At 41.2% G+C, this 20,204-nt stretch overlaps 1 protein-coding gene across 4 annotated transcripts in view; it reads right to left on the reverse strand.

The window, feature by feature from the left end:
* TRIM9 (tripartite motif containing 9) overlaps positions 1-17,429 on the reverse strand; it is a 93,878-nt gene extending 76,449 nt beyond the window's left edge. For 3 of the 4 annotated variants that reach the window (XM_036270946.1, XM_036270956.1, XM_036270940.1), the window contains exon 1: positions 16,211-17,087. In XM_036270946.1, the coding sequence (XP_036126839.1) occupies positions 16,211-17,032 (822 nt within the window). In that variant the 5' untranslated portion in view covers positions 17,033-17,087. Of the gene's footprint in view, positions 1-16,210 lie in introns of all 4 variants that reach the window. The other variant, XM_036270932.1, reaches the window with a different exon arrangement.
* Between the last annotated feature and the right edge of the window lie 2,775 nt (positions 17,430-20,204).

The following is a 20,204-nucleotide window of genomic DNA, read 5'->3' on the forward strand; positions in this document are numbered from 1 at the left end:
AAGGCACATGGGGCAGGATCAGGCCAACATGGGCTTCGGGGGAAACATGCCTGGACCTTCAGGAGGTTCTGGGAATATCCCCCATTCTTCTGGAACATTTCAGGAAATTTCTTTAGTCTTGGGGAGATTTTTTTTTGTTTGTTTTTTATCCTCACCCGAGGACATTTTTGCATTTTTTTGTTCAGAGCGGGAGGGAGAGAGAGGAAGAGAGAGAGAGAGAAAAACATCGATGTGAAAGGGACACATCGAGTGGCTGCCACCCGCACGACCAACCAGGGCCGGGGACAAACTGCAACCGAGGTACGTGCCCTTAGCGGGAACCGAACCCAGGTCTCTCTGTACCGCAGGCCAACGCTCTAACTGCTGAGCCAAACTGGCCAGGGCTATCTTGGGGAGATTTAACTCTTACTCCTGGAATACTAGTCTTCATACATTATCTTATTACATGAGAAAGAATACCGAAGAAGGGTAAAAAAATTAGGCTTCTATGAAAAGCCTGTTTGGTATCTTTGACCCACATCCATCATTCCAACTGAAAGTTCCTTAATCTCTGAAATAACAAACTGTTCTTTAAATCTTTGTATTTTCTTGCCATAGAATCAGTTGTGGATGAACAGATTGCACACTCATATCTAAATAAGGATTTAGAAAATAAAATAGCTCATGTCACACAATACATAGGAGACATTCGATTTTTGGTGGACGAAGTTTAAACAAAAGACTTGTAGGTAGGAAGAAGGTCTTTCTACTGAGATAATGGAAAGGAAAAAGAAGCCTTACCTCTGGAAACTTTTTGAAATTCATATTTCACATAAAATCGGAATTACTTTTTTGAGGTTATTGAAATTTCAATTCATTTTTTTCTTACAGGCTATCTGAATAGCTCTTACTTTCATTTAAGGAAGAATTGTTCTTTTGAAAATGTATTTGCTTTTGCACTCTTTGCTCTTATAAAATCCTTCTCTCTAAATTGCTTTATAATATTTCTAAGAAGCTATGGAATATACACAAAACCTGATAAAGACTTGTTAGAGAGCAATGCATGGCATTGCAGAAGCTCTGCAATGAAAGAAACATTACAAGAGAAAGTAGAGGTGATAAATGTGTTCAAATGAATACCTCTGGCCCACAAGGGAAAAGCAGCTTATTTCATAATTATTTTTAAAGTATTTGTGGGTAAAAAAAAAAAAAAAGACAAGTAAGTAAGAAAAAGCCAGACAACTTAATGGAAAAGTGGGCAAATGACTTAGCAGACTCCACACAAAATGACCAGTTTATGAAAACATACTTAATACCATCAGCTATCACAGCACTGTGATACCACTGCATACCCACCAGAATAAGTGAAATGAAAAACAAACGCATATACTAGCAAGTATTGGTGAGAACGAGGAGCACTGCAGGTGGGAATGTACTATGTATGGCACCACGACTCAGTGACACTGTTTGGAGCATGTACTAAGGTTGAGCTTATGCATACCTAGTCATCTAGGAATCCTGCCCTGGGGATACCCTCAACAAACTGCCTACATTTGTGCCCCAGAGGACAAGTACTATGTTTATAGTTGCATTGCCCACAATAGCCAAAACCTGGAAACTGCCCCAAATGTCCACCCATGGTAGAATAGATAGATTGTGAAATATTCCTAAAATGGAATACTATTGAACAATGAGAATGATCTGAAACTATATACAGTAACATGAATGAATCCAACAAACATAAAAGTGAGCAAAACAAGCCATGCATAAGAGTACATGCTGTATTACATTTATGTGAAGGACAAAACCAGGCAAGATTAATGTGCTGGAAGGAAGCATGAGGAGGGCTTCTGGGGGCTGATAATATTGTGTTTCTTGATTTGGTATAATTACACAGATGTGATCAGTCTGTGAAAATTCACTGAGTTGTACATTCATAATTTCTACCCTAAAATTTCTGTAATGTTATCTTTTTTTTTTTTTTTTTTTTGCAGCTGCAGGCTTAAATAATTTTAGGAATTATTTTAGAAAATTTACAATCTGACCATTCCTCCTGTCTGACAGAAAGCAACAGAGCTAAAAGAAGCTGTGCTGCAGCTGACTTGTATTCACTCTCTTCCCAACTCTAAGGTCAGTGCCGTCATGTCGGGGAGCTTGAAATTGACCATGGCAAATGCTAAGTCAGGGCTTTACATATTTACCAGCTTACCACTGAATACTAGCAGTAACAACAACAAAAACCCCACAATCTATTTCTTCTTCATTAATAATAATCACTTGAAACAGAAGGGATGTGGCATCAAAATGAACAATACATTACCCCTCTTAGAAGTTTGGCACCAAACCTGGCTCTTGCCCTGAGATAAGGGACTCTAGGCCAGGTTCACACCTCACCTCAAGCTTCAAAATCCCCAGGATGTGGGAGTGAGAAGGCATGAGCATACTTACCCTTTGTTTTCACCTTTTAACTCTCTCAATCAAATGTCAGTTCTCAGGTTAGGAAGTAAATATCAGAACAGCTTATTTTATTTCTTCTTGACCACCCCACTCTGCCCTGTCCTTTTCTCTCTCTGCAAGTGAAAGGCAATGAGTGTCATCTATATACAGGGTCGTTACAGATCCACCAGTGGGTTGTTCCACTGGGGATTTGGAAGCAGAGCTCAAAGCTGGACAGCATGTGCTCTTCTCGCCCCACTTAGCTGCCTCCAGCGCTGTCAGCCTCCCTCTTACATGGCTCTGGAGCCCCTGGGGTACTTCCAAGGCCTGGGTCAAATGAGAGGAATGAAAGATGCTGCAGCTACCTGGTCTATCTTCCTTTGATCCCCCAATGTTGAAGCCCCAACTGAGAAGCTTGAAACAGGAGGAAAATGAAAGTGTCTCTTACAAAGGCACAAGCAGCAGGTAGCAGACAGTTTTATCCAAGAAACTCTTGTCAGGAACTGATCCAGAGAAACATCAATAAATCTAGATCCCAATTAAATCTGCCACTGACTGGGACCTTAGCTCTCATCTAATCCTTCATCCTTATTCTACATATGAGAAGGTGGAGGTCCCAAGGAGTCCAGTAGGTTGCCCAAGATATAGATACGATCGGAACAGGGGCCTCAAACTCTGCATCTCCTGCTTTTTCTATTATACTTGGCCACTGTTATTCTAAATTCCTTTATGGGCCCCCTTTGCCTGTTCTCACTCCATGTTAATATTTCTGAAATTGGGATGTACCTTATAATATTTTTAAAATATTCTTTTCCTTGTTTTCATTCTAGAAAAAAAAAAAATTAAAACATTAACTTGTTGGCATCCTGGACTCCAGGGAATGTGGATTGACAACAGATATTTACATTTAAAAATACACAGCAGTTTTTTTTTTTTGTTTGTTTTTTAATTGAAAATATCTCTAGAAACAGCTTTGAGCTCTGGAAACATTCCTCAGCAGCTTGTTGCCTGTCAATTTTTCCCTTTTTTCATCTTTGTTGCCCTTCTTTAAGTCATGGTCTGCATTCCTTGCAAACACCCAGAGGCGAGTGAGAGTCAGAAGGCCTTGGAGCAGGCTTTGAGGAGCAACAGATGGCAATGCAGATGGCTGAGCTGTCCTAATTCGCAAGACTTTGGGGGGAGGGGTCTGATCTAGCTGAATTTCTTGTTGCTCTTGGCCATCTTCTAACTAACCCAATGTGGTGGTTAATTTTATGTGTCAATCTGACTGGGTGCCCAAGTATTTTAACTAAATGTCATTTCTGGGTGCGCCTGTGAGGGTGTTTCTGGATGAGATTAGCATTTGAATGGGTAGACTGAGTAAAGCAGATTGCCTTCCCCAGTGTGGACAGGCATCATCCAATCCACTGAGGGCCTAAACAGAACAAAAAAGTGGAGGAAGATAGAATTTGTTCTCTACGCCTGACTGCGTGAGCTGGGACATTGGTCTTCTCCTGTCCTCAGACTAGGTATGACACCATTAGCTCCCCTGGTGCTTGCTTGGGTTTCCAGCTTGTAGATGGCAGATCATGGGGCTTCTCAGACCCTAAATGCATGTGCCCATTCCTTATAATAAATCATATATATATATGTGTGTGTGTGTGTATATATATATATATATGCACATATATATGTATATATACATACATACACACATACATACAGCGTGGGGCAAAAGTGGGTTTACAGTTACTCATTTGGAAAATGATACAATAATTAATAAATAATAGTAAAGAATAAATTCTGTTTCACATACAACTGTAAACCCACTTTGCCACACCCTGTCTATATCTTTCCTATTGGTTCTATTTCTCTGAAGACTCCATGGCTAATACACCCAATTTCTATGCATTTGGTACAAGATACACTGAATGTAAAAAATCTTTTATGTGCTCTCTTGTTAGAGAACATACAACCTGTAAGAGAATCACAACAGGAATTCAAGAAATGCTTCATTATATAAACTTTAATTTAGCAAGCAGGGATTTTAAAATGCCCCCCCCCCCATTGCTATATTCCCAGCACTTACAAGAGTGACTTAAGACCAAAACAAATAATTTAATGACCTTTGAATAATAAAAGCTATTAATTATTGAAGACATGCTAATTCTAGGCACCTTTCAAAGACAATCTCATTGAGCTTGCCCTATAACTCAGGGAGGTGGGTGGTGTATTAACAGATGACAAAACTGAGTTGCAGATAGGATAAATAATTTACCAAAGATAAGCTCAAATAAGTGAAGAAAGTGAGTTTTCCTGGCTCAAAAGCCTGGGCTCTTTCTCAGAATGTGCTCCCCCTCCCCCCTTTTCTTATGGAATGATATATTCTCAAAGTCAGGAGTGACTCTAAGGGACTACATAATCTCCAGCTAAAAGTTTCTGTCTCATAGACCTTTCTTTCTTGTCAGTTTCTTTATCCTCTGACTCTGAAAGGTACTATCCTTTATCCTCTGAAAGGTACTATGTCTTTCTTTGGCTGTTTGACTTTCCCTCTTTTTGGGGAGATGAGGGGTGGCGTGGGGTACAATGTGTAAGGGAACCAGTTGAAGAATTTCAGCTGTCTTCTTGCTTTATGTAGCCTTCCATCTATATAGATGCAGAGTCATAATAAAAATAAAAATTAAAAAAAACCTTGGATTTATTACAAAAGACTTCCTCAAACATTCATTCTCATTCCGTCCTTATCACCACTCCAGGTCTAGGCAGAAATTACCAGCCCCATTTAACAGATAACACTGGCACTCATGAACTATGCATTTATTCTAGCCAGGCTCTGTTCTAAGGGCTTTGTGTCTACCATTCCTTTCATCCTCACAACAATCCTTGAAGTTTGGTCTGATTATCATCTCCATTTTACAGATGAGAACACCAAGGCACAGTGAGGCCAAGGAATTTACCCAGGTTCACATAGCTAAGTGGTGAAAAAGCCAAGGATCGGATCCAGGCAGTCTGCTTCAAGGCCCATGTTCTGAACCCCTCCACTGTGTTGCCTGAATAATTATAGTGGACTCAGGAAGAGAACCCAGCTTTTCTCACCCTATTCCAGTAAACTGCACAATACCATGCAGGCAATCTCCACTACAGCTTTATCAAGAAAAGCCTCTTCAGCTGGGCTCTAGTTCTTTGACCCTCACTCTCATTTTAGTGCTTTCTATAAAAGAGCTTAACCAGAGACTAGTTTTTGCATTTCTGTCATTTCGTTCTATTTCCTATTTCTCCTGTCTTATTGTCTGTTCCCTGAATTCCTGCTGTGCATCTCAGATTCTCCTAGTTTATTTATGTGTTAAAATTCGATAATCATTTGCTCTGAACCGACAAGGCACTGATGTGGCAGCTTCATAATGGCATACATGATCAACTGCTTTCAGGAGCAGGGAGGAAGGAGTCTCATGTGTCCTATTGGTGTCATGGTTGCCTTGATAGGGTATTTTTAAGTTTGAGGTAAGGTACTCATGAGCTGTCAGACTTAAGTTCTGTCCCTCAGTCTCAGCTTCAACAGACACAATGTCCTCCTAATTCAATTCTAATGCTCCTCACTGTGAAATCAAAGAAATAGTTCATGGTGGACAAGACACTACTATGAAATCACATCTCACAGCATAGTTTACACAGCAAATCCTGTCCTAGCAACAGTTGTTCCATGACTTTGTTTTTAATATGTTACAAGAACCAGTTCTTCTCAGAGGCGCTTGGGAATTAAAATAGTCACACACCATTATCTGTGTAACCATTATTTAGTCCTCTTTCTGGGCATAAAAAAGTGCTTTGTTTATGAAATAAAACTGAAATCTTCCTTACTGTGTGAATTTCCCCAGTTGAGCAGTTGAATAAAACCAGAGCTTGGTACCAGCTACACAGCCAGTGGTCTCTTGCTACAACATCAGTACCCTGAGTCTGAGTCAACAACAGTGAGGGCCCCACCTGGCCCATACTGGGCCTTGAGGTAGTTACAGTGAGGATGGAGTTTGAACACAGATCACACAAATTCCTTAACATGCCTGGGAAGACTAAAGAACAGTATCACAGGAAAAAAAATGTAGCGGGTTTACTATACCACTGATAAATATGATTTAATCCCTGAAGAAAATCAGGAGATGTAAACAAATACTAAACAAAATTAATTTTCAAGTCTAATATTTATGCAAATTTTATACCAATCTCTTTAGACATACTAATTTTAAAATGTCTCTAAAAACATTGGGTTATTTTTGATGGCTTTATGTCATAATAATAACCTCCTGTACATAGAATTTTTAAAAACTTAATAGTTGACCATAACCTAAAAGTTGTAACAACATACAAATTACTAATATAAATGGTAAATTGATGATTTTGTTCTCATAAAAGTAAATAGAAGACTTGAGGGACCAAGACTATAATATAATTGATCTATTTGGCTCCACTCAGAAGAGAGTAATTGACTAGTCTTTGGCTAACCTCCAAATTGGGTAATAATTTTCTGTTTACTAAATCATTTCCTCCTTGTTTTGCAGATGAAATGTTTACATTATTCTATAGTCCCTGCTCTCAAGGTAAGCAGAGCTTCCAAGTTCTACTAAATATCCATCATATTTCATTTCAGTGGTGGCTATCTGTCAATGGCTTCCGTGTTTGTATTTAGTTAAATCACTTTATGGCATGTTTCAAAAGAAAAGAGTTATGTGAGTGCCTTTTTATACAAGCCAGATGTATATGTTATAATCTTATTTTAACATTACAGGTGATTGGCCAAGTACATTACAGTAATCTATTGTTGGGATCAGTGCCAGCCCTGAAGTTGTTGCCCGCAAAGTATGATGTGAGGAGCTATTAGTGCTGGACCCATCACTGTGAGGGAAGTCAGGGCTGGGAAAGCCGGTTACGTTGGAGGCAGAAGGTGCACAAGCCAGATGGACTTCCCAGAAGTTGTTGGTCAAGGTTCTGGAGCTGGGTGAGAAGACCAGATACACACTGGTCAGAACAAGACATGGAGATGATCAGGAAAGAAGGCTCATACATTGGAACCAAATCTGGGCTCACAGATGGAAGATTCACAGGAGACCACAGGCAGAGAGGAGAAATAGTGAGTACTGGTGGTCAGTAAGGAGCCAACAAAGCTGGCAAGTGGTGCATCAGAAGGGGAGAGGAGCAATAGGAGATGCTCCTTTGCTTCATCCCATCAACTTCCTTTGTGCTTCGGGCTAGAGCAAGAGCCAGTCAGACAGCCAATGCAAGGGGACAGCCATGCTGCAATGCAGCAGTTCCTCCAGGTGAGGGACAAAGCAAAACCTCATCTCTACAGAGTTCTCCTTTTCTGTCCACATGCTGAAACTCCTACCATTAGACGGATCCTTTTAGTATAGGTACTATTTATTGAAGGCCAATGTTAAAAAATAAATAAAACCTTACTTATAATGAAGGAACATTAATTCAATTGTATAGACATATATAACATCCCCTTAGAGAGAACAACAAGGGTAAGGCAAACTTTGATCATTGTAATCAGGGCTATAGAAAAAAGCCTGTGATTATAGTTGTCTGGGGGCATAGGGGAGCCTCCAAAAGAGAGAATTAGTGTTTCAATTGAGCTTCACTGAACACACACACACACACACACAACTAAAAATGGGTCCTTGGATAGTCATGATTCCTAATGTAAATTCTAAGAAATAAAAAAAAAAAAGTTCTAAGAAATCAAAAAAATTCTTTGGTAATTTACTGAAGTGTTCTAGGATTTATGTTTTTGAGTTTGGAGGGGATTGGGTAAATGATCTCAAAGATCCAATGTCCCTTCTATCAATTCATAACTCTTAGATCTTGCAGAGAAGCCACTAACTTGACACTCTACAGTGACTTTTTTGAATACCACATTAGCCTGTAAGTAACAGAAATTATAGTAACTTGATAATATTGTACTCCATTACCAAAGTCAGGAGAAGTGGAACTACAGGTAAGGAGGAAGCACGGCCACCATATCCAGGGACCATGGACTTTCCCATGGTTTCTATTTTTTAGGAGCGAATCCTGGTAGAGCTTATTCAAATTCTGCCTCAGAACTGGCTAATAAAGGGATTTGGGCAAGGAATTAGTTGTAGGTGCTGGCGGGCCAGTCTTGATAAGTTTTCCTCCTGCTCTGCTCTATGTCTGTTTTTTATTTCCTGTAAGTATCTCTGAGAGAGAAGTGGCTCACATATCTGTTTCTTCAATTTTAAAAGCAAGTGCCCAGAATATAAAAAGAACTCTTACAACTCAACAGTAAAAGAGAATTAACCCAATTTAAAAATGGGCAAAGGATTTGAATAGGCATTTTTCTGAAAAAGATATAAAAATAGCCAATAAGCACATGATATCACTAGTTATTGCAAATCAAAACCACAGTGAGACACGACTTCACATCCACTGGGATGGCTCTAGTCAAAAAGACATACAATAACAAGTATCGGGGAGGAATATGGAGAAATTGGAACCCTCAAACATTGCTGGTAGGAATGTAAGAGTGTGCAGCCTTTTGGAAAAGAATCAAAGATGTTCTCAATACTAGAAGCATTAAAGTTCTCTTTGGCTTTATGGTTTTAAAAATTCATGTAAAATATTTGTTTTTCCAGTTAATACCAATAGTTTCAGTAGTATGTTTTATAGCTACATAGCAGGGCCTTACTCTCAATTCAAACTCTTCCACAAAATTACTATATGCAGTGACCAGAGGAATCATAAGTCTATGTCCTAGTCCAGGTGTAGAAGTGCCATTTTTGAACTATAAGGAAATAGTAGTTACATCTTGTATCCTTATTGTGCTGGTTGAAGCCAGCTTGGAAGTCAGTGCTTATATATGTCTCTATACTATATTTCTTGATCCTCAAAGTGGAAAGTAGAGAAATTTTTATTGAATACTGAATAATGTTTTAAATTCTACTAATGTCAAATTCACTTCCATAATGGCGGAAGATAGCCAGATAACACAAGTTGAATGTAAGCATCAAGCTTCTTCATACTGTATTGATTGTGTGCGGAAAGGTGTTTATCATAATTTTTGGCTCGGTCTTGGCCAGATGATTGATGGTCAATAAAATCAGTACAACTGCTCGTTAAAAGCACTACAGACTTCTCTGTGTCATGTAAGATTTATTAGATTAGATGGAAGTCCAATTTTTCACTTGATTTTATGTTACTAATGCTCTTAGGATGACATATTATACATGCGGAGGGCATAGCATACATGATACCATTTTATCAATTTCATAAATTGGTGTGTCTGGGTGATGGCATGAATATCATCAGCAGCACTAAGTAATGGACTACACACATCTACAATAAAATCAGCTGTTAGTTATTTGTACTGATGAAAAGAAACTAAAGTACAGATTATCAAAAATGGTAGATTATGTTATAGAGTCATCTCCCTCTGGCTTTTGGTGAGTTGTAATTACAGTTGAACCCGTGTATATTTAACCTGCCAAGCATTTGCTCCCTACAAAATAAAAAAGCCCTATTAGGTAGAAACTGTTTAGCCTCTGATATTTGTATTTATTTCTCTCTGCAACCTGGCTTGTTCATGAATTAGGTAATGGTTTAGACTCATCTACACCACAGGTCGGAGCAGTATGACCCTCTCCCAGGCTTGTCCTGGGACATGGGAGAGAGTGATAAGTATTTGGTGTCAACAATTGCTTCTTAAAATGCAAGCTCCAAGCAAAGAAAGAGTAAAAAGAGGATAAACAAAAATCTCAATAAAGCTGAATTGATGCTATCAGGCTGGAAAATCAGCTTCACATGAATAGATCAGAAGTAGATGAGAATTAACTATCTATGTGTACTGGCTAATAACAGAGATGGCTATTCCCACGCCACAAAACAATGCTTAGCATTCTACTTCCAATGCGAATTCTTTAAGAAACAGTTTCTTCTTTGACCAGAACTAGTAAGTAGTACAAAACATGAAAGACTTAAGAGAAACAATTTTGGCAGTGCTTAAATCCATTCTTAAACAACAGGCTTTTCCAGTTCATATATTCCTTTTCATATAATGGTAAAAGGTGGGTCAGGCATATATTCTTGAACAGGAATACATGTATTTTCTTTCAAACACCTTGGCAAAAGGTACAAAAAACAAAACGAAACAAAACAAACACCCTGAAAGTAAACACAAAGCAGACATCTACCTAAAGGTTTAAACATATTTTTATGTTTTCCAAGATAGACTTACGTTTTAGATCTGCAGAGATAAAGATATTTAAAATGCCAAAAAATTCTACTTATTATTATTATTTTTTTTGTCATTCCTGTCTAAAAAAAAGAACAAACCTATAGTTTTGGTGCCCTCTTTAGTCTTGTACCTGAGATGAATGCCTCACATGCTTTCCCTAGTCTTCTGCACCCACCTAACCAAAGGGGTTGGGGTCATTGAGCCAATCAGATTCTTTCTCTAAACATGAAAATATGAACTAGGAGACACAGAGACACTAGTTAGATGATAGTGCGCACTTGAACTAAAATGTCATGCTGAGTCAAGGCTGGAGGAGTCATGTAGGGCCTTGTGTAGGCCAAGGAGACCCACCCCGAGAGAGAGAAGTAGAGATGAGAGAGTTAAGCATGTGGCAGATTATATTATTTGTTCAGAATGTTCTCTGCCCACCTCTGCAGAACTCTTTTCTGGTGCTCTCTGTGCTGGAAAAGTATATTTCCTGCAACACGAACATCAGGTTTGGCCACATGACTTGTTTTAGCCAATGGAATGTAAGCAGAAGGGACAAGTCACATCTGAGTAGAATCTTTAAGTGCCATCTGCTTTGCTCTCTTTCTTCTGCCATAAGTTAGGCATATCTCAAATATGCTCTTTCAGTCTAAAATGAAGAATAAGGAGGATGTGGAGGCTGGCTCTCAGTGGGCACTGACACGAGTAAGAAACAAGATGCTGTTGTTGTAATTTATTGAGATTTGGAAACTTACTGCAGCATAACAGTCCAAACTGATGAATACAGAGAGTGAACTTAGTTTCTAGTTTTCCAGTTCCATTCTCCCTGTGAGTTGATTTTGTTTCATTTCCTATGAATTCCTCTGAGATCACCTAAGTGGCTTTACAACCAACAATCCCTGATAAAACTGATAAAAATGATATTTTTAAAAACTATTTTGTTCTTAAACATTTATCTTGTAATGAATTCTATCCTCTGTGCCAAGGTTCAGTTACATGCATACCCACACTTTGAGAAGTGTTTGGGTGAGATAAGTGCAATTTATTGTACTGATGGTAAAGGTAATTTTTGTTTGCGCATTATCTTATTAATAACAGATGGCTGTGATAGTTTTCTCTTACTTTATGCAAACTGTGATTTGACCCCGAATTCCAATGAATAGCATCTTTTCTTGGCATATACAGGAAGAACATTTCTAATACTTCAAAGTAATAGCAATATCTTCACTGGAGAATCTAAAAAAAAAACCTGAGTCACATCAGTTATCATTTTAGCTGTGTTACTGAAAAACAAGATACCTTTGTTTAGTATATAAATAAACCTTTGTGTAGCATTCTTATTCCCTGAGCTTAATTCAACGGAGTTTTCTCTCTGGACCTATAATGATGTGGCTCACTCTTTTAGGCCACCATCCAGAGTAGCCTTTGTACTGTACTTTGTGCTCTGAAAGGAGCAAGCAAAGTACCCCAAGCTGGGGGATGAGATTTTTATATAGTAGTGAGACAATAACTTCTGTTTTATGCAAAAACTTTCTCCTGGGTCAAACTGAAATTAGTAAGTTATAAATATTTAAATTATTTTTTGAAAATACCTCCACAGTATAGTTTTAGCTCTTTTACATTCTTGTGAGTAGGAAGCATAGAGAGGTTATAAGACTTGCTTAACGTTACCAGCAAGTAAGTGGCAGCATCAGGTCTGGAACCCAGATCTCCTATGATCTAGTTCTTTCCATTTTGTCTCAGTACAAAGAGGAAAAATTTATTTCTCTCTAACCTTCTCCTTTATGCCTCTAAGAATGTTTGCATTGCACATAGAATGTTCTGATTGTACTAGAAGTAAACTTTTTTACAATTAAAAAACATGAACATATGCTACCTGTTAAATTTACCACAGGAACGGCTTAGATTCTATTGTGTTTACTGATGATATGTAATTAACTGAATATCATTTTAGTTACATTAAATAACACATTTTGCTACAGAAATATTTGACGAGATATCACCAGATAGCATACTACAAAGCTGATATTTTTTTCCAGAATATGATGAAAATTAAAGCATAACAATGGACAGTTTATTTTAAAGTATTATAAATGGCAAATCTTCATCAACAACAAAAAAAGAAGTTAGAAATAACTTTTGAGACAAGATTCAGAATTAATGGTCAGTGTTTAGGATGCAAAGGAAAAGAAAATCCTTGCTCAACAGTACAAACACAAAACAATGGTCACAAATACATTACTGATTCAGCGATTGATAAAACATACCAGGAATTCAAGAATAATGTTAGATTTAGGAATGTGAATTGCTAAAATTACAAAATAATAATAATGATTCCAATTATGTATTTGAAAGTGTTCACAAAATGATTTTTTTTTGTGTGTGTAGCAATTCTTTATACCAACCTAAGTTGGATAAAGGAACATAGCAAGTGCTGATACCAAATAAAAACTGTTACCAGATATTTATCTCATAAAGCCACTTTTTACATTACATTTTTCATGGATTTTGAAGGTCATATATATCTGAAAAGTATTTTAAATTGGTCAATTGATAACTAATTAATTTTAACTAGTTGTTTTAAAACCACTTAAAAATAAACGTCAGTCATTTTTTCTTGAGTGTGTAAAATAATGACTTAGTGCCCAAGAAAAATATTTATTCATAAGATTTTCTTTATCACTAGAAATAGCTAATTAATATGATAGGCTATTAATGAAAACTTTTAGATCTAGTAATCACCTGTGTAGATAACTAATTGCCCAACTTTGGGAGAATTATTTAGTGTAATTCTTTGTTCACTTATGTTTTAAAGGGCATAGAAATTCCAGTCCATGAGCTTTTTGTGAGGATACAGCTATCATTAACTAGAACATCGATACACTATATGAGAAAAATTTAGTGTTAACACATTAACTACCCTATTAAAGAGTAATATTTGTTGTTCATCAACAGATGGTAAATGAATGTTAAAATGTGTCATCCTGCCCTGGCCGGTTTGGCTCAGTGATTGGAGCGTCGGCCTGTGGACCAGAGAGTCCCAGGTTCAGTTCCAGCTAGGGGCACATACCAAAAAAAAAAAAAAAAAAAGTGTCATTCTTCTGTCTTATTTTTTCTTGGCAGTTTAATAATCCTAATATTGACTGACCAAAATTATACCTACTTACTATTTTGGAAAAAAATCTGCATAAGATTAGAGAAGAAATTATCTAAAAAGAAAATTAACCAACATTCCCTTCTTAGCCTACGTATATCAAATCTCAAGGACTTCAACGTTATTTTTTTTTAGCAGACATCTAAATTTCAACCCAGTCCACACCATAGTGTCTACTCATGGCTTCCATTACTGATGAAACAAATGGTTTAACATTTCAAATCTACACAGGGCTAGACAGATTTAAAGGTTGCTTTTAGTCTTAATGGGTAAAATACATATAGGCTCTTGTTCACAGACAAATTAATGCTATGGTTTGACCATCCTAATTAGTGTGTAGCTCTAAGTTCTTTTATCCAGACAGGGTGATTAATTTCTTAGTCCCAAGGATAATTTTCTAGGGCAATTCAACATAGCAGTTTAAGAATGAAATCACAAAATGAAATAAAATCTGGCCGTGAACTATAATTTTGAAAACACTCAAACTTGTCATTTTAAAACATTTAAATTGAAGCATTTTCAAAATAGTTGGGTGTGCCTAGTGGGGCTCAAATTTGTGCTGAATTAGATCTCCATCAGGACTAATACGATTTAATAGGTTATCTGTGAGAACACAAATGACTGTAAATGTGGATTACATCCAATTAATAGAGTTAAGAAACCCTCCCTGATTGCTGAAAGAGGTGATTTTTCCCCCCCTTTCTGTGAATAAAATATAAATGGCCTCTCTCAAAGGCCAGTCCCAAAAAATGTTGAGAAACCCTGATAGGGAGCAAGCATCCTGATGGTGTTGAGGACTGAACACCATCTTTAGGCCCTGTCTTACCCTTGGGCTTGCAATTAAATGATGTGAAAAAACCCTTCCTATATCAATCTGGAACCCATGCCCTACCCTTCGCAGCCCCAACTAAATGGATTTCTTAAAAAGTATAAGTCAAATTTATGTACATCTCCTCAAGAGTGGTTCCCCTCCTTCCAAGCCCTGTGGACATAACATTATAAAGATCTCTTTCCTCTTGAAGCTTATTTTCTAGTGTGTGTGTATGGAGGGGGGGTGTTGAGGGGGGAAGAAAAAGATATACAAAAAGAACATAATTGAAATATATAGTATGCTGGACAGTGATAACTTCTATTGAGAAAAATAAAGTAGGAAAGAAAAGTGGTGTCTGAGAAAAGTGGCAGCAATTGTGGTTGGGAAGCTCTCTCTACAAAGATCTGAAAGAGGCAAGAGTGTGAACCACTTAGATATGGATATAGCATTTTGGAGAAGAGCATCCTAGGCTGAGGGAACGGTCAAATGCAAAGACACTGGGGCCAGAAGGTGCCTGGTGTTGGTTGAGGAACAGTAAGAGGGACATTGTGGCTGGAGCAGAGGGAATGAGTGGGAGGAAATAACGTGGGTGAAGCCAAAGGGGAATAGGTCATGTAGGTCTTGGTGGCCCATTCCCAGGTCTGCATGAGAAACGTGGGGATAACTGGAGGACTTTGAGCAGAAGAGCAACATGACCGAACAAGTTAAAGGCACTCTTCTTGAAGCTAGCTTTGATGGAGGTGCCATCAAGAGACCAGAAAGATAAATCTGGTAACAGGTGTCTCAAAGTTTGCACAGAGGAAAAGGATTGACTACTGGACAAATGGGTGTGTGGGTGGTTAGGAGGACAGGGTTACCCTGGGAGACACGCTTGCCTAGCCATCAGGCCTTGATTGCACCAAAACCTCCCAGTCCTGCTCAACCACAGGTCTCCTGGGGAGGGTCGTTATATACGCCAGCAGCCGAGTTGCCAAGGCGACCAAAGGATTTTCCCCACCCTACTCCTCACTCCTCTTCCTCCTGAGCCCAAAACACCCGAGTCCGCAGCCCCTCCAGCAGGTTCTCAGGGTCTGTGCCAGCGCGGACTCATCAGTATTCTGCCCGCGGCGTTTCTCCCCGCCCCTACCGTGATTCACCGCGCCTTCCTACCCAACAGCTCTAGCCCGCGGCAGTTCATGCCACCCAATCGCCCCCACCTCCTCCCCGGGGACCACGGCCAGAGCCCAGCACCCAGCTTTGTCCTGGAGAGGCCCTGGCGGCCCTGAGCACTGGTGCTACTCTGCTCATTTACGCAGCACTTTCCTGCATGCTGGCCTCAACCGCAAGCTGCATATCCGCAGCAGAGAGGGGGAGCCCGGCGCCTGACTCACAGGCAGAGAGCCCGGGGAGACCCGCTCTAAGGCATCCCCGCAACAACTCTCTGGAGATAGTCAACTCTCCTGTGCGCGGTTTAAGATCCCTTGCGCTTCCTGCAATGCACCAGACGGGGGAAGCAGATATTGTAGGCACCTGCATTGCGCCCCCGCTGGGATGCACTGTGCGCAAAGGAAGGGGACTGTCTGCTGCAAAACCGGAGGATTGGAGGCACTGGGAGTTAGGGGTGGGTTTTATTAGGACTTACCTTGTGCAGTTTCCACATGGCCCCCAGAGCCTTGACTTCGTGGCTGGAGTGCTTGCCCTCCTCCAAGCACTGGTAGCACACGGGCATCTTGCACTGCACGCAGTACATGCTGTGGTTCTCCAGCTCGTGGTCTGTGCAGGTGGAGACCTTGCGCGGGCTCAGCCGTCTGCTCACGCGGCCCTGCGCCGGGGGTACCAGGCGGTGCTTGGCTAGGGGACCCCGGGGCGGGTGGCAGCGAAGGCGGCACGGATCGCAGTAGAAGACATCGCACTGTTCGCACATGACGGTAGCCTCCTTGGGCGCCTTCTCACAGAGCTGGCACTTGAGGGCCGCGGCTTTGCTCTGCTGGTAGCGGTCAATTACCCCTTCTAGGACGCGGTTCTTGGGAAAGCCACGGAGACCCCGGTCATCCAAGATGAGGCTGCGGTGGCACTGAGGACAGGTGATACAGGAGTTGCGGGGCACCGGAGCCAAGGCCGGTGACAGGTGGGTGGCCGGTGGCGGCATAGCCGGAGGGAACACGCGGACGCCGTTTGGGGACTTCTGGCACGGGGTAGTGGGGGCGCTGGCAAAACCCCCATAAGAGCCGTAGCCGCTGTCCGCTTCGCTGTACAGGCTCATCTTGTCCAGGTCCAGGTAGTCATAGTCGGAGACCGCGGAGCCCGAGGCCCGACGGCTCTGGGGGGACTCAGACTCCGGGGTTTGCACCAGGATGTTGCGGGCGCACGCCTGACATAAATTGTGAGAGCAGGGCAGGATGATGGGCTCCCGATAGAAGGACCCGCACACGGGGCATTTTAACTCTTCTTCCATTTCTTCCATGGGGATCCGGCTGGGAGCGAGGCAGCTGCGACTGCAACGGGTGGCTGAGCTGGCGAGGTGGCCGACCGGTCTGCCGAGTCCAGCACCTTGGCCAGCGGCGGCGGCGGCGGCGGCGGCAGCGCCAGCGCCTTCCCGCGTCGCTTAGACGCGGACTCCCTGTGAGGCGCTCTCTCCGTGAGCTACGGCACAGCGGCGCCGCGCGCCAGTCCGGGACCGCCCCCTTCTGCCCGCCTAGTCCCGCCCCTGCCTATAAACAGCGTCCTATTGGACGGCAGGCGAGAAAGCGAAGCTCTGATTGGCCAATCGCTTCGTCCTCCCCTCTCCTCCGCAGGCCACAGCGGGTTTGGCGGAGGATTCTGAGGACTGGGGAAGTCTTCGCTCTCCGCTGCATGATCTCGGGAGGGGGCTGGCGTGCGTTGGCGAGGGGACTCGGAAGGAGGAATTAGGCGGTATGACTCATCCCTCACCCGGCTTTCTTCCGACCTCCGGTGCAGTCACCCAGGAGCTGGGGGCGTGAGAAACCCTCCCCTGAGAGTGGGCTGGCGGAGGGGGCTGCTGCTTCTCGCCAACAGTCCGCCTTTGGCGTCCAGCTCTGGTCCCCGCGCCGACCCCAGCAGACCCCCCTTCTTCCGCTGCTGGCAGCCGTCGCAGGCCCTCCGTCAGGCCTGGGTTCCTGTAAGGCAGCCAGCCTTTTGTCCCCCTCCTGAACCCGCTGAAGCCTGCCCCGGGCGCTCTCCATCCCGGAGCCTGACGGCGCCGGGCGGGAGGCCTGGCCAAGAGTCTCGTCCAGTCTTTCACCCTCAGTCCCTGGTGCCTAATAATATCGACTTCCTAGAGATTTAAACTAGGTGGCCAATGTAAAGGCTTATTACATGAGTTCAGATGTAGGCCCCTTCATTTCCCGCTTGAAATTCTGGCTGGGCACAGAGGTTTCTTAAGGTGTGGTGTGAACGTGCCGCTGGCCCTTCACCCTACCTGCCGCCCAAAGCTGTTCTCACCTCGCGCCCAGCACCTGTCTGGTCTTTCACAAGGCCAGCGGTCCAGGGCCTTGGGTTCAGTTGAGGCAGGAACGGGTTGCCCATTTCTGAGCTCTAGATCAATCAGTGTCGCTGCGGGGTCTTAATATTTGACTCCCAATAGCATTATTCAGTGTCACGTGGCCTGTGCATTGCCACAGCTTCCGAAGGGTGGGTTCTTTCTGTTTCCTTAAGTGATAGTGATGGAGGGAAGGGGACGAAGGGAGTTGTAGTGTTAGTCCTCATAGATTAAGCACCCTTCTTCCTCTCCCCAAACAATATCTGGTCCTGCCCCTCTTGCCTGCAGAACGGTTGAGTTGATAATAGAGGACAACAACAACAACAACAAAGATGGAAAAAAAATATTTGAGTCAAGTGTCCAGTGACATAGTGACATTTTGAGGTAGTAACTTATTTGAAATAGTACATGGCTGCCTTTTGCTGCATGATTCATGAAACAAATGACAAAAACTCTTAAGTTCTAAGAAATCTTCCAGTTTTCTAGCTTCCAAAAAGGAGATAATTTTATTATAGGCAGCTACAATTATAATTTAAAACCACAACTGCCCAGAAGAAAAATGGACTTTTTATAACCTTGCACTTGGAGAAATAGACCAATAAACTAGGTTATCTTTCCAACACTTTCTTCAATGAAAATAGCACTTGATCACTGTTTGGGGGGAAATGTTCTCATTGTTATTTAAAGTTACGCTAACTACAAATGCTATAGGAGTTATTTTTAACCTGGCTTTTAACTATTTGGGTCCAGAGAATCCAAAAGCGTATGTATTCTGTTTTCATAGAATTTCTTCATGTGGGTTTGGAACATCTATATCTGTAGGATCATCTAATTTTGGGGTCCCAAGACCATTGCTAATAACAAATAGGTAATTATTATTATTTTTTTTTTATTATTTTTTCCTTTATTGATTTTAGAGAGAGAAGAAGGGAGAAGGAAAGAGAGAGAGAGAAACAGGGATGAGAGAGAACTTTGATTGGCCATCTCCTGCATGCCCCCCACTGAGGATCGGGCCCACAACCTGGGCATGTCCCCTGACCAGAAATCGAACTTGTGACCTCCTTCCTGGTGCATTGGTTGACGCTCAACCACTGAGCCACACTGGCCAGGTGGTAATTATTATTTTTTAAGGAGCCTCAATTTGTGAATAATAGGAATCCCAGAAGGAGGAAACGACACAGATGAAAGAAAAATCACAACTAAAAAAGTTATTTTCCTGAGTCCAAGAAAGATATAAAATTGAAAGTTTTAAATTTTATTAAATATTTAATAGATGTTTCCATACAGCTTACTTAGAATCTTTACTTACAATTAATTGACCACAGATATGTAAGTCTGTTTCCAGAAAGGAAATTAGAATTTCCTTTGAAAGGATCTTAGAATTACAGATGACCTTGATGAAAAAAGACCCAGGCATCTACAGATAACAATTCTTGAACTAGAAGGAAAGCAAGAACATTTTCAAGATGGGTAAGGAGAATTGTTTATATTATAACTCCAATAATTGCTCTTTCCTCAAATGTTAATGCCCACCTGGTAGAGGTTCACCCTACACATGCACACATTGTGTTCCCTCAAAGACCCAAGCAAATCCCCACAATACCTGAAACTCTTTCTCTGTCTAGTTGTTTCCTATCAGCAAATTCTAGCTTCCTTGATCTTCCCAAAATCCAATGTCTGTCTCCTCAAGTCAGGAAGATTGTGGACTTTGTTTGGGTTCCTCCTTCCCATACCACAGTCTGGAAATTGCCATTGGGTGGAAAGCTTGGCTGAAGGTAGGACTCACTTCTTTGTTGGCCTTCTCTCAGGAATTATAGTCCTATACACATGGGACCAGAATGAAGAAAGTTTATGGAATATATAAAAATCTATTTTATCTCTATACAAGCAATGTACAATTAGCAATTGATATTAAAAACTGTACATTCATAACAGCATCAATAAACATAAAACTGAATTAACAAAATACGCACAAGATCTAAACACTGACAACTACAAAACATCGCAGAGAGAAATTTAAGGCAGGTTTAATAAGTGGTGAGATATGCCATATACATAGATTGGTGGTCTCAATTGTTAAGATGGCAATTTCCCCCAATTGATCTATAGAGTCAAAATAATTCCAGTCAAAAATTTC

This window comes from Molossus molossus, unplaced genomic scaffold (assembly GCF_014108415.1).
Source record: "Molossus molossus isolate mMolMol1 unplaced genomic scaffold, mMolMol1.p scaffold_m16_p_1, whole genome shotgun sequence".
Classification (NCBI taxonomy): domain Eukaryota; kingdom Metazoa; phylum Chordata; class Mammalia; order Chiroptera; family Molossidae; genus Molossus; species Molossus molossus.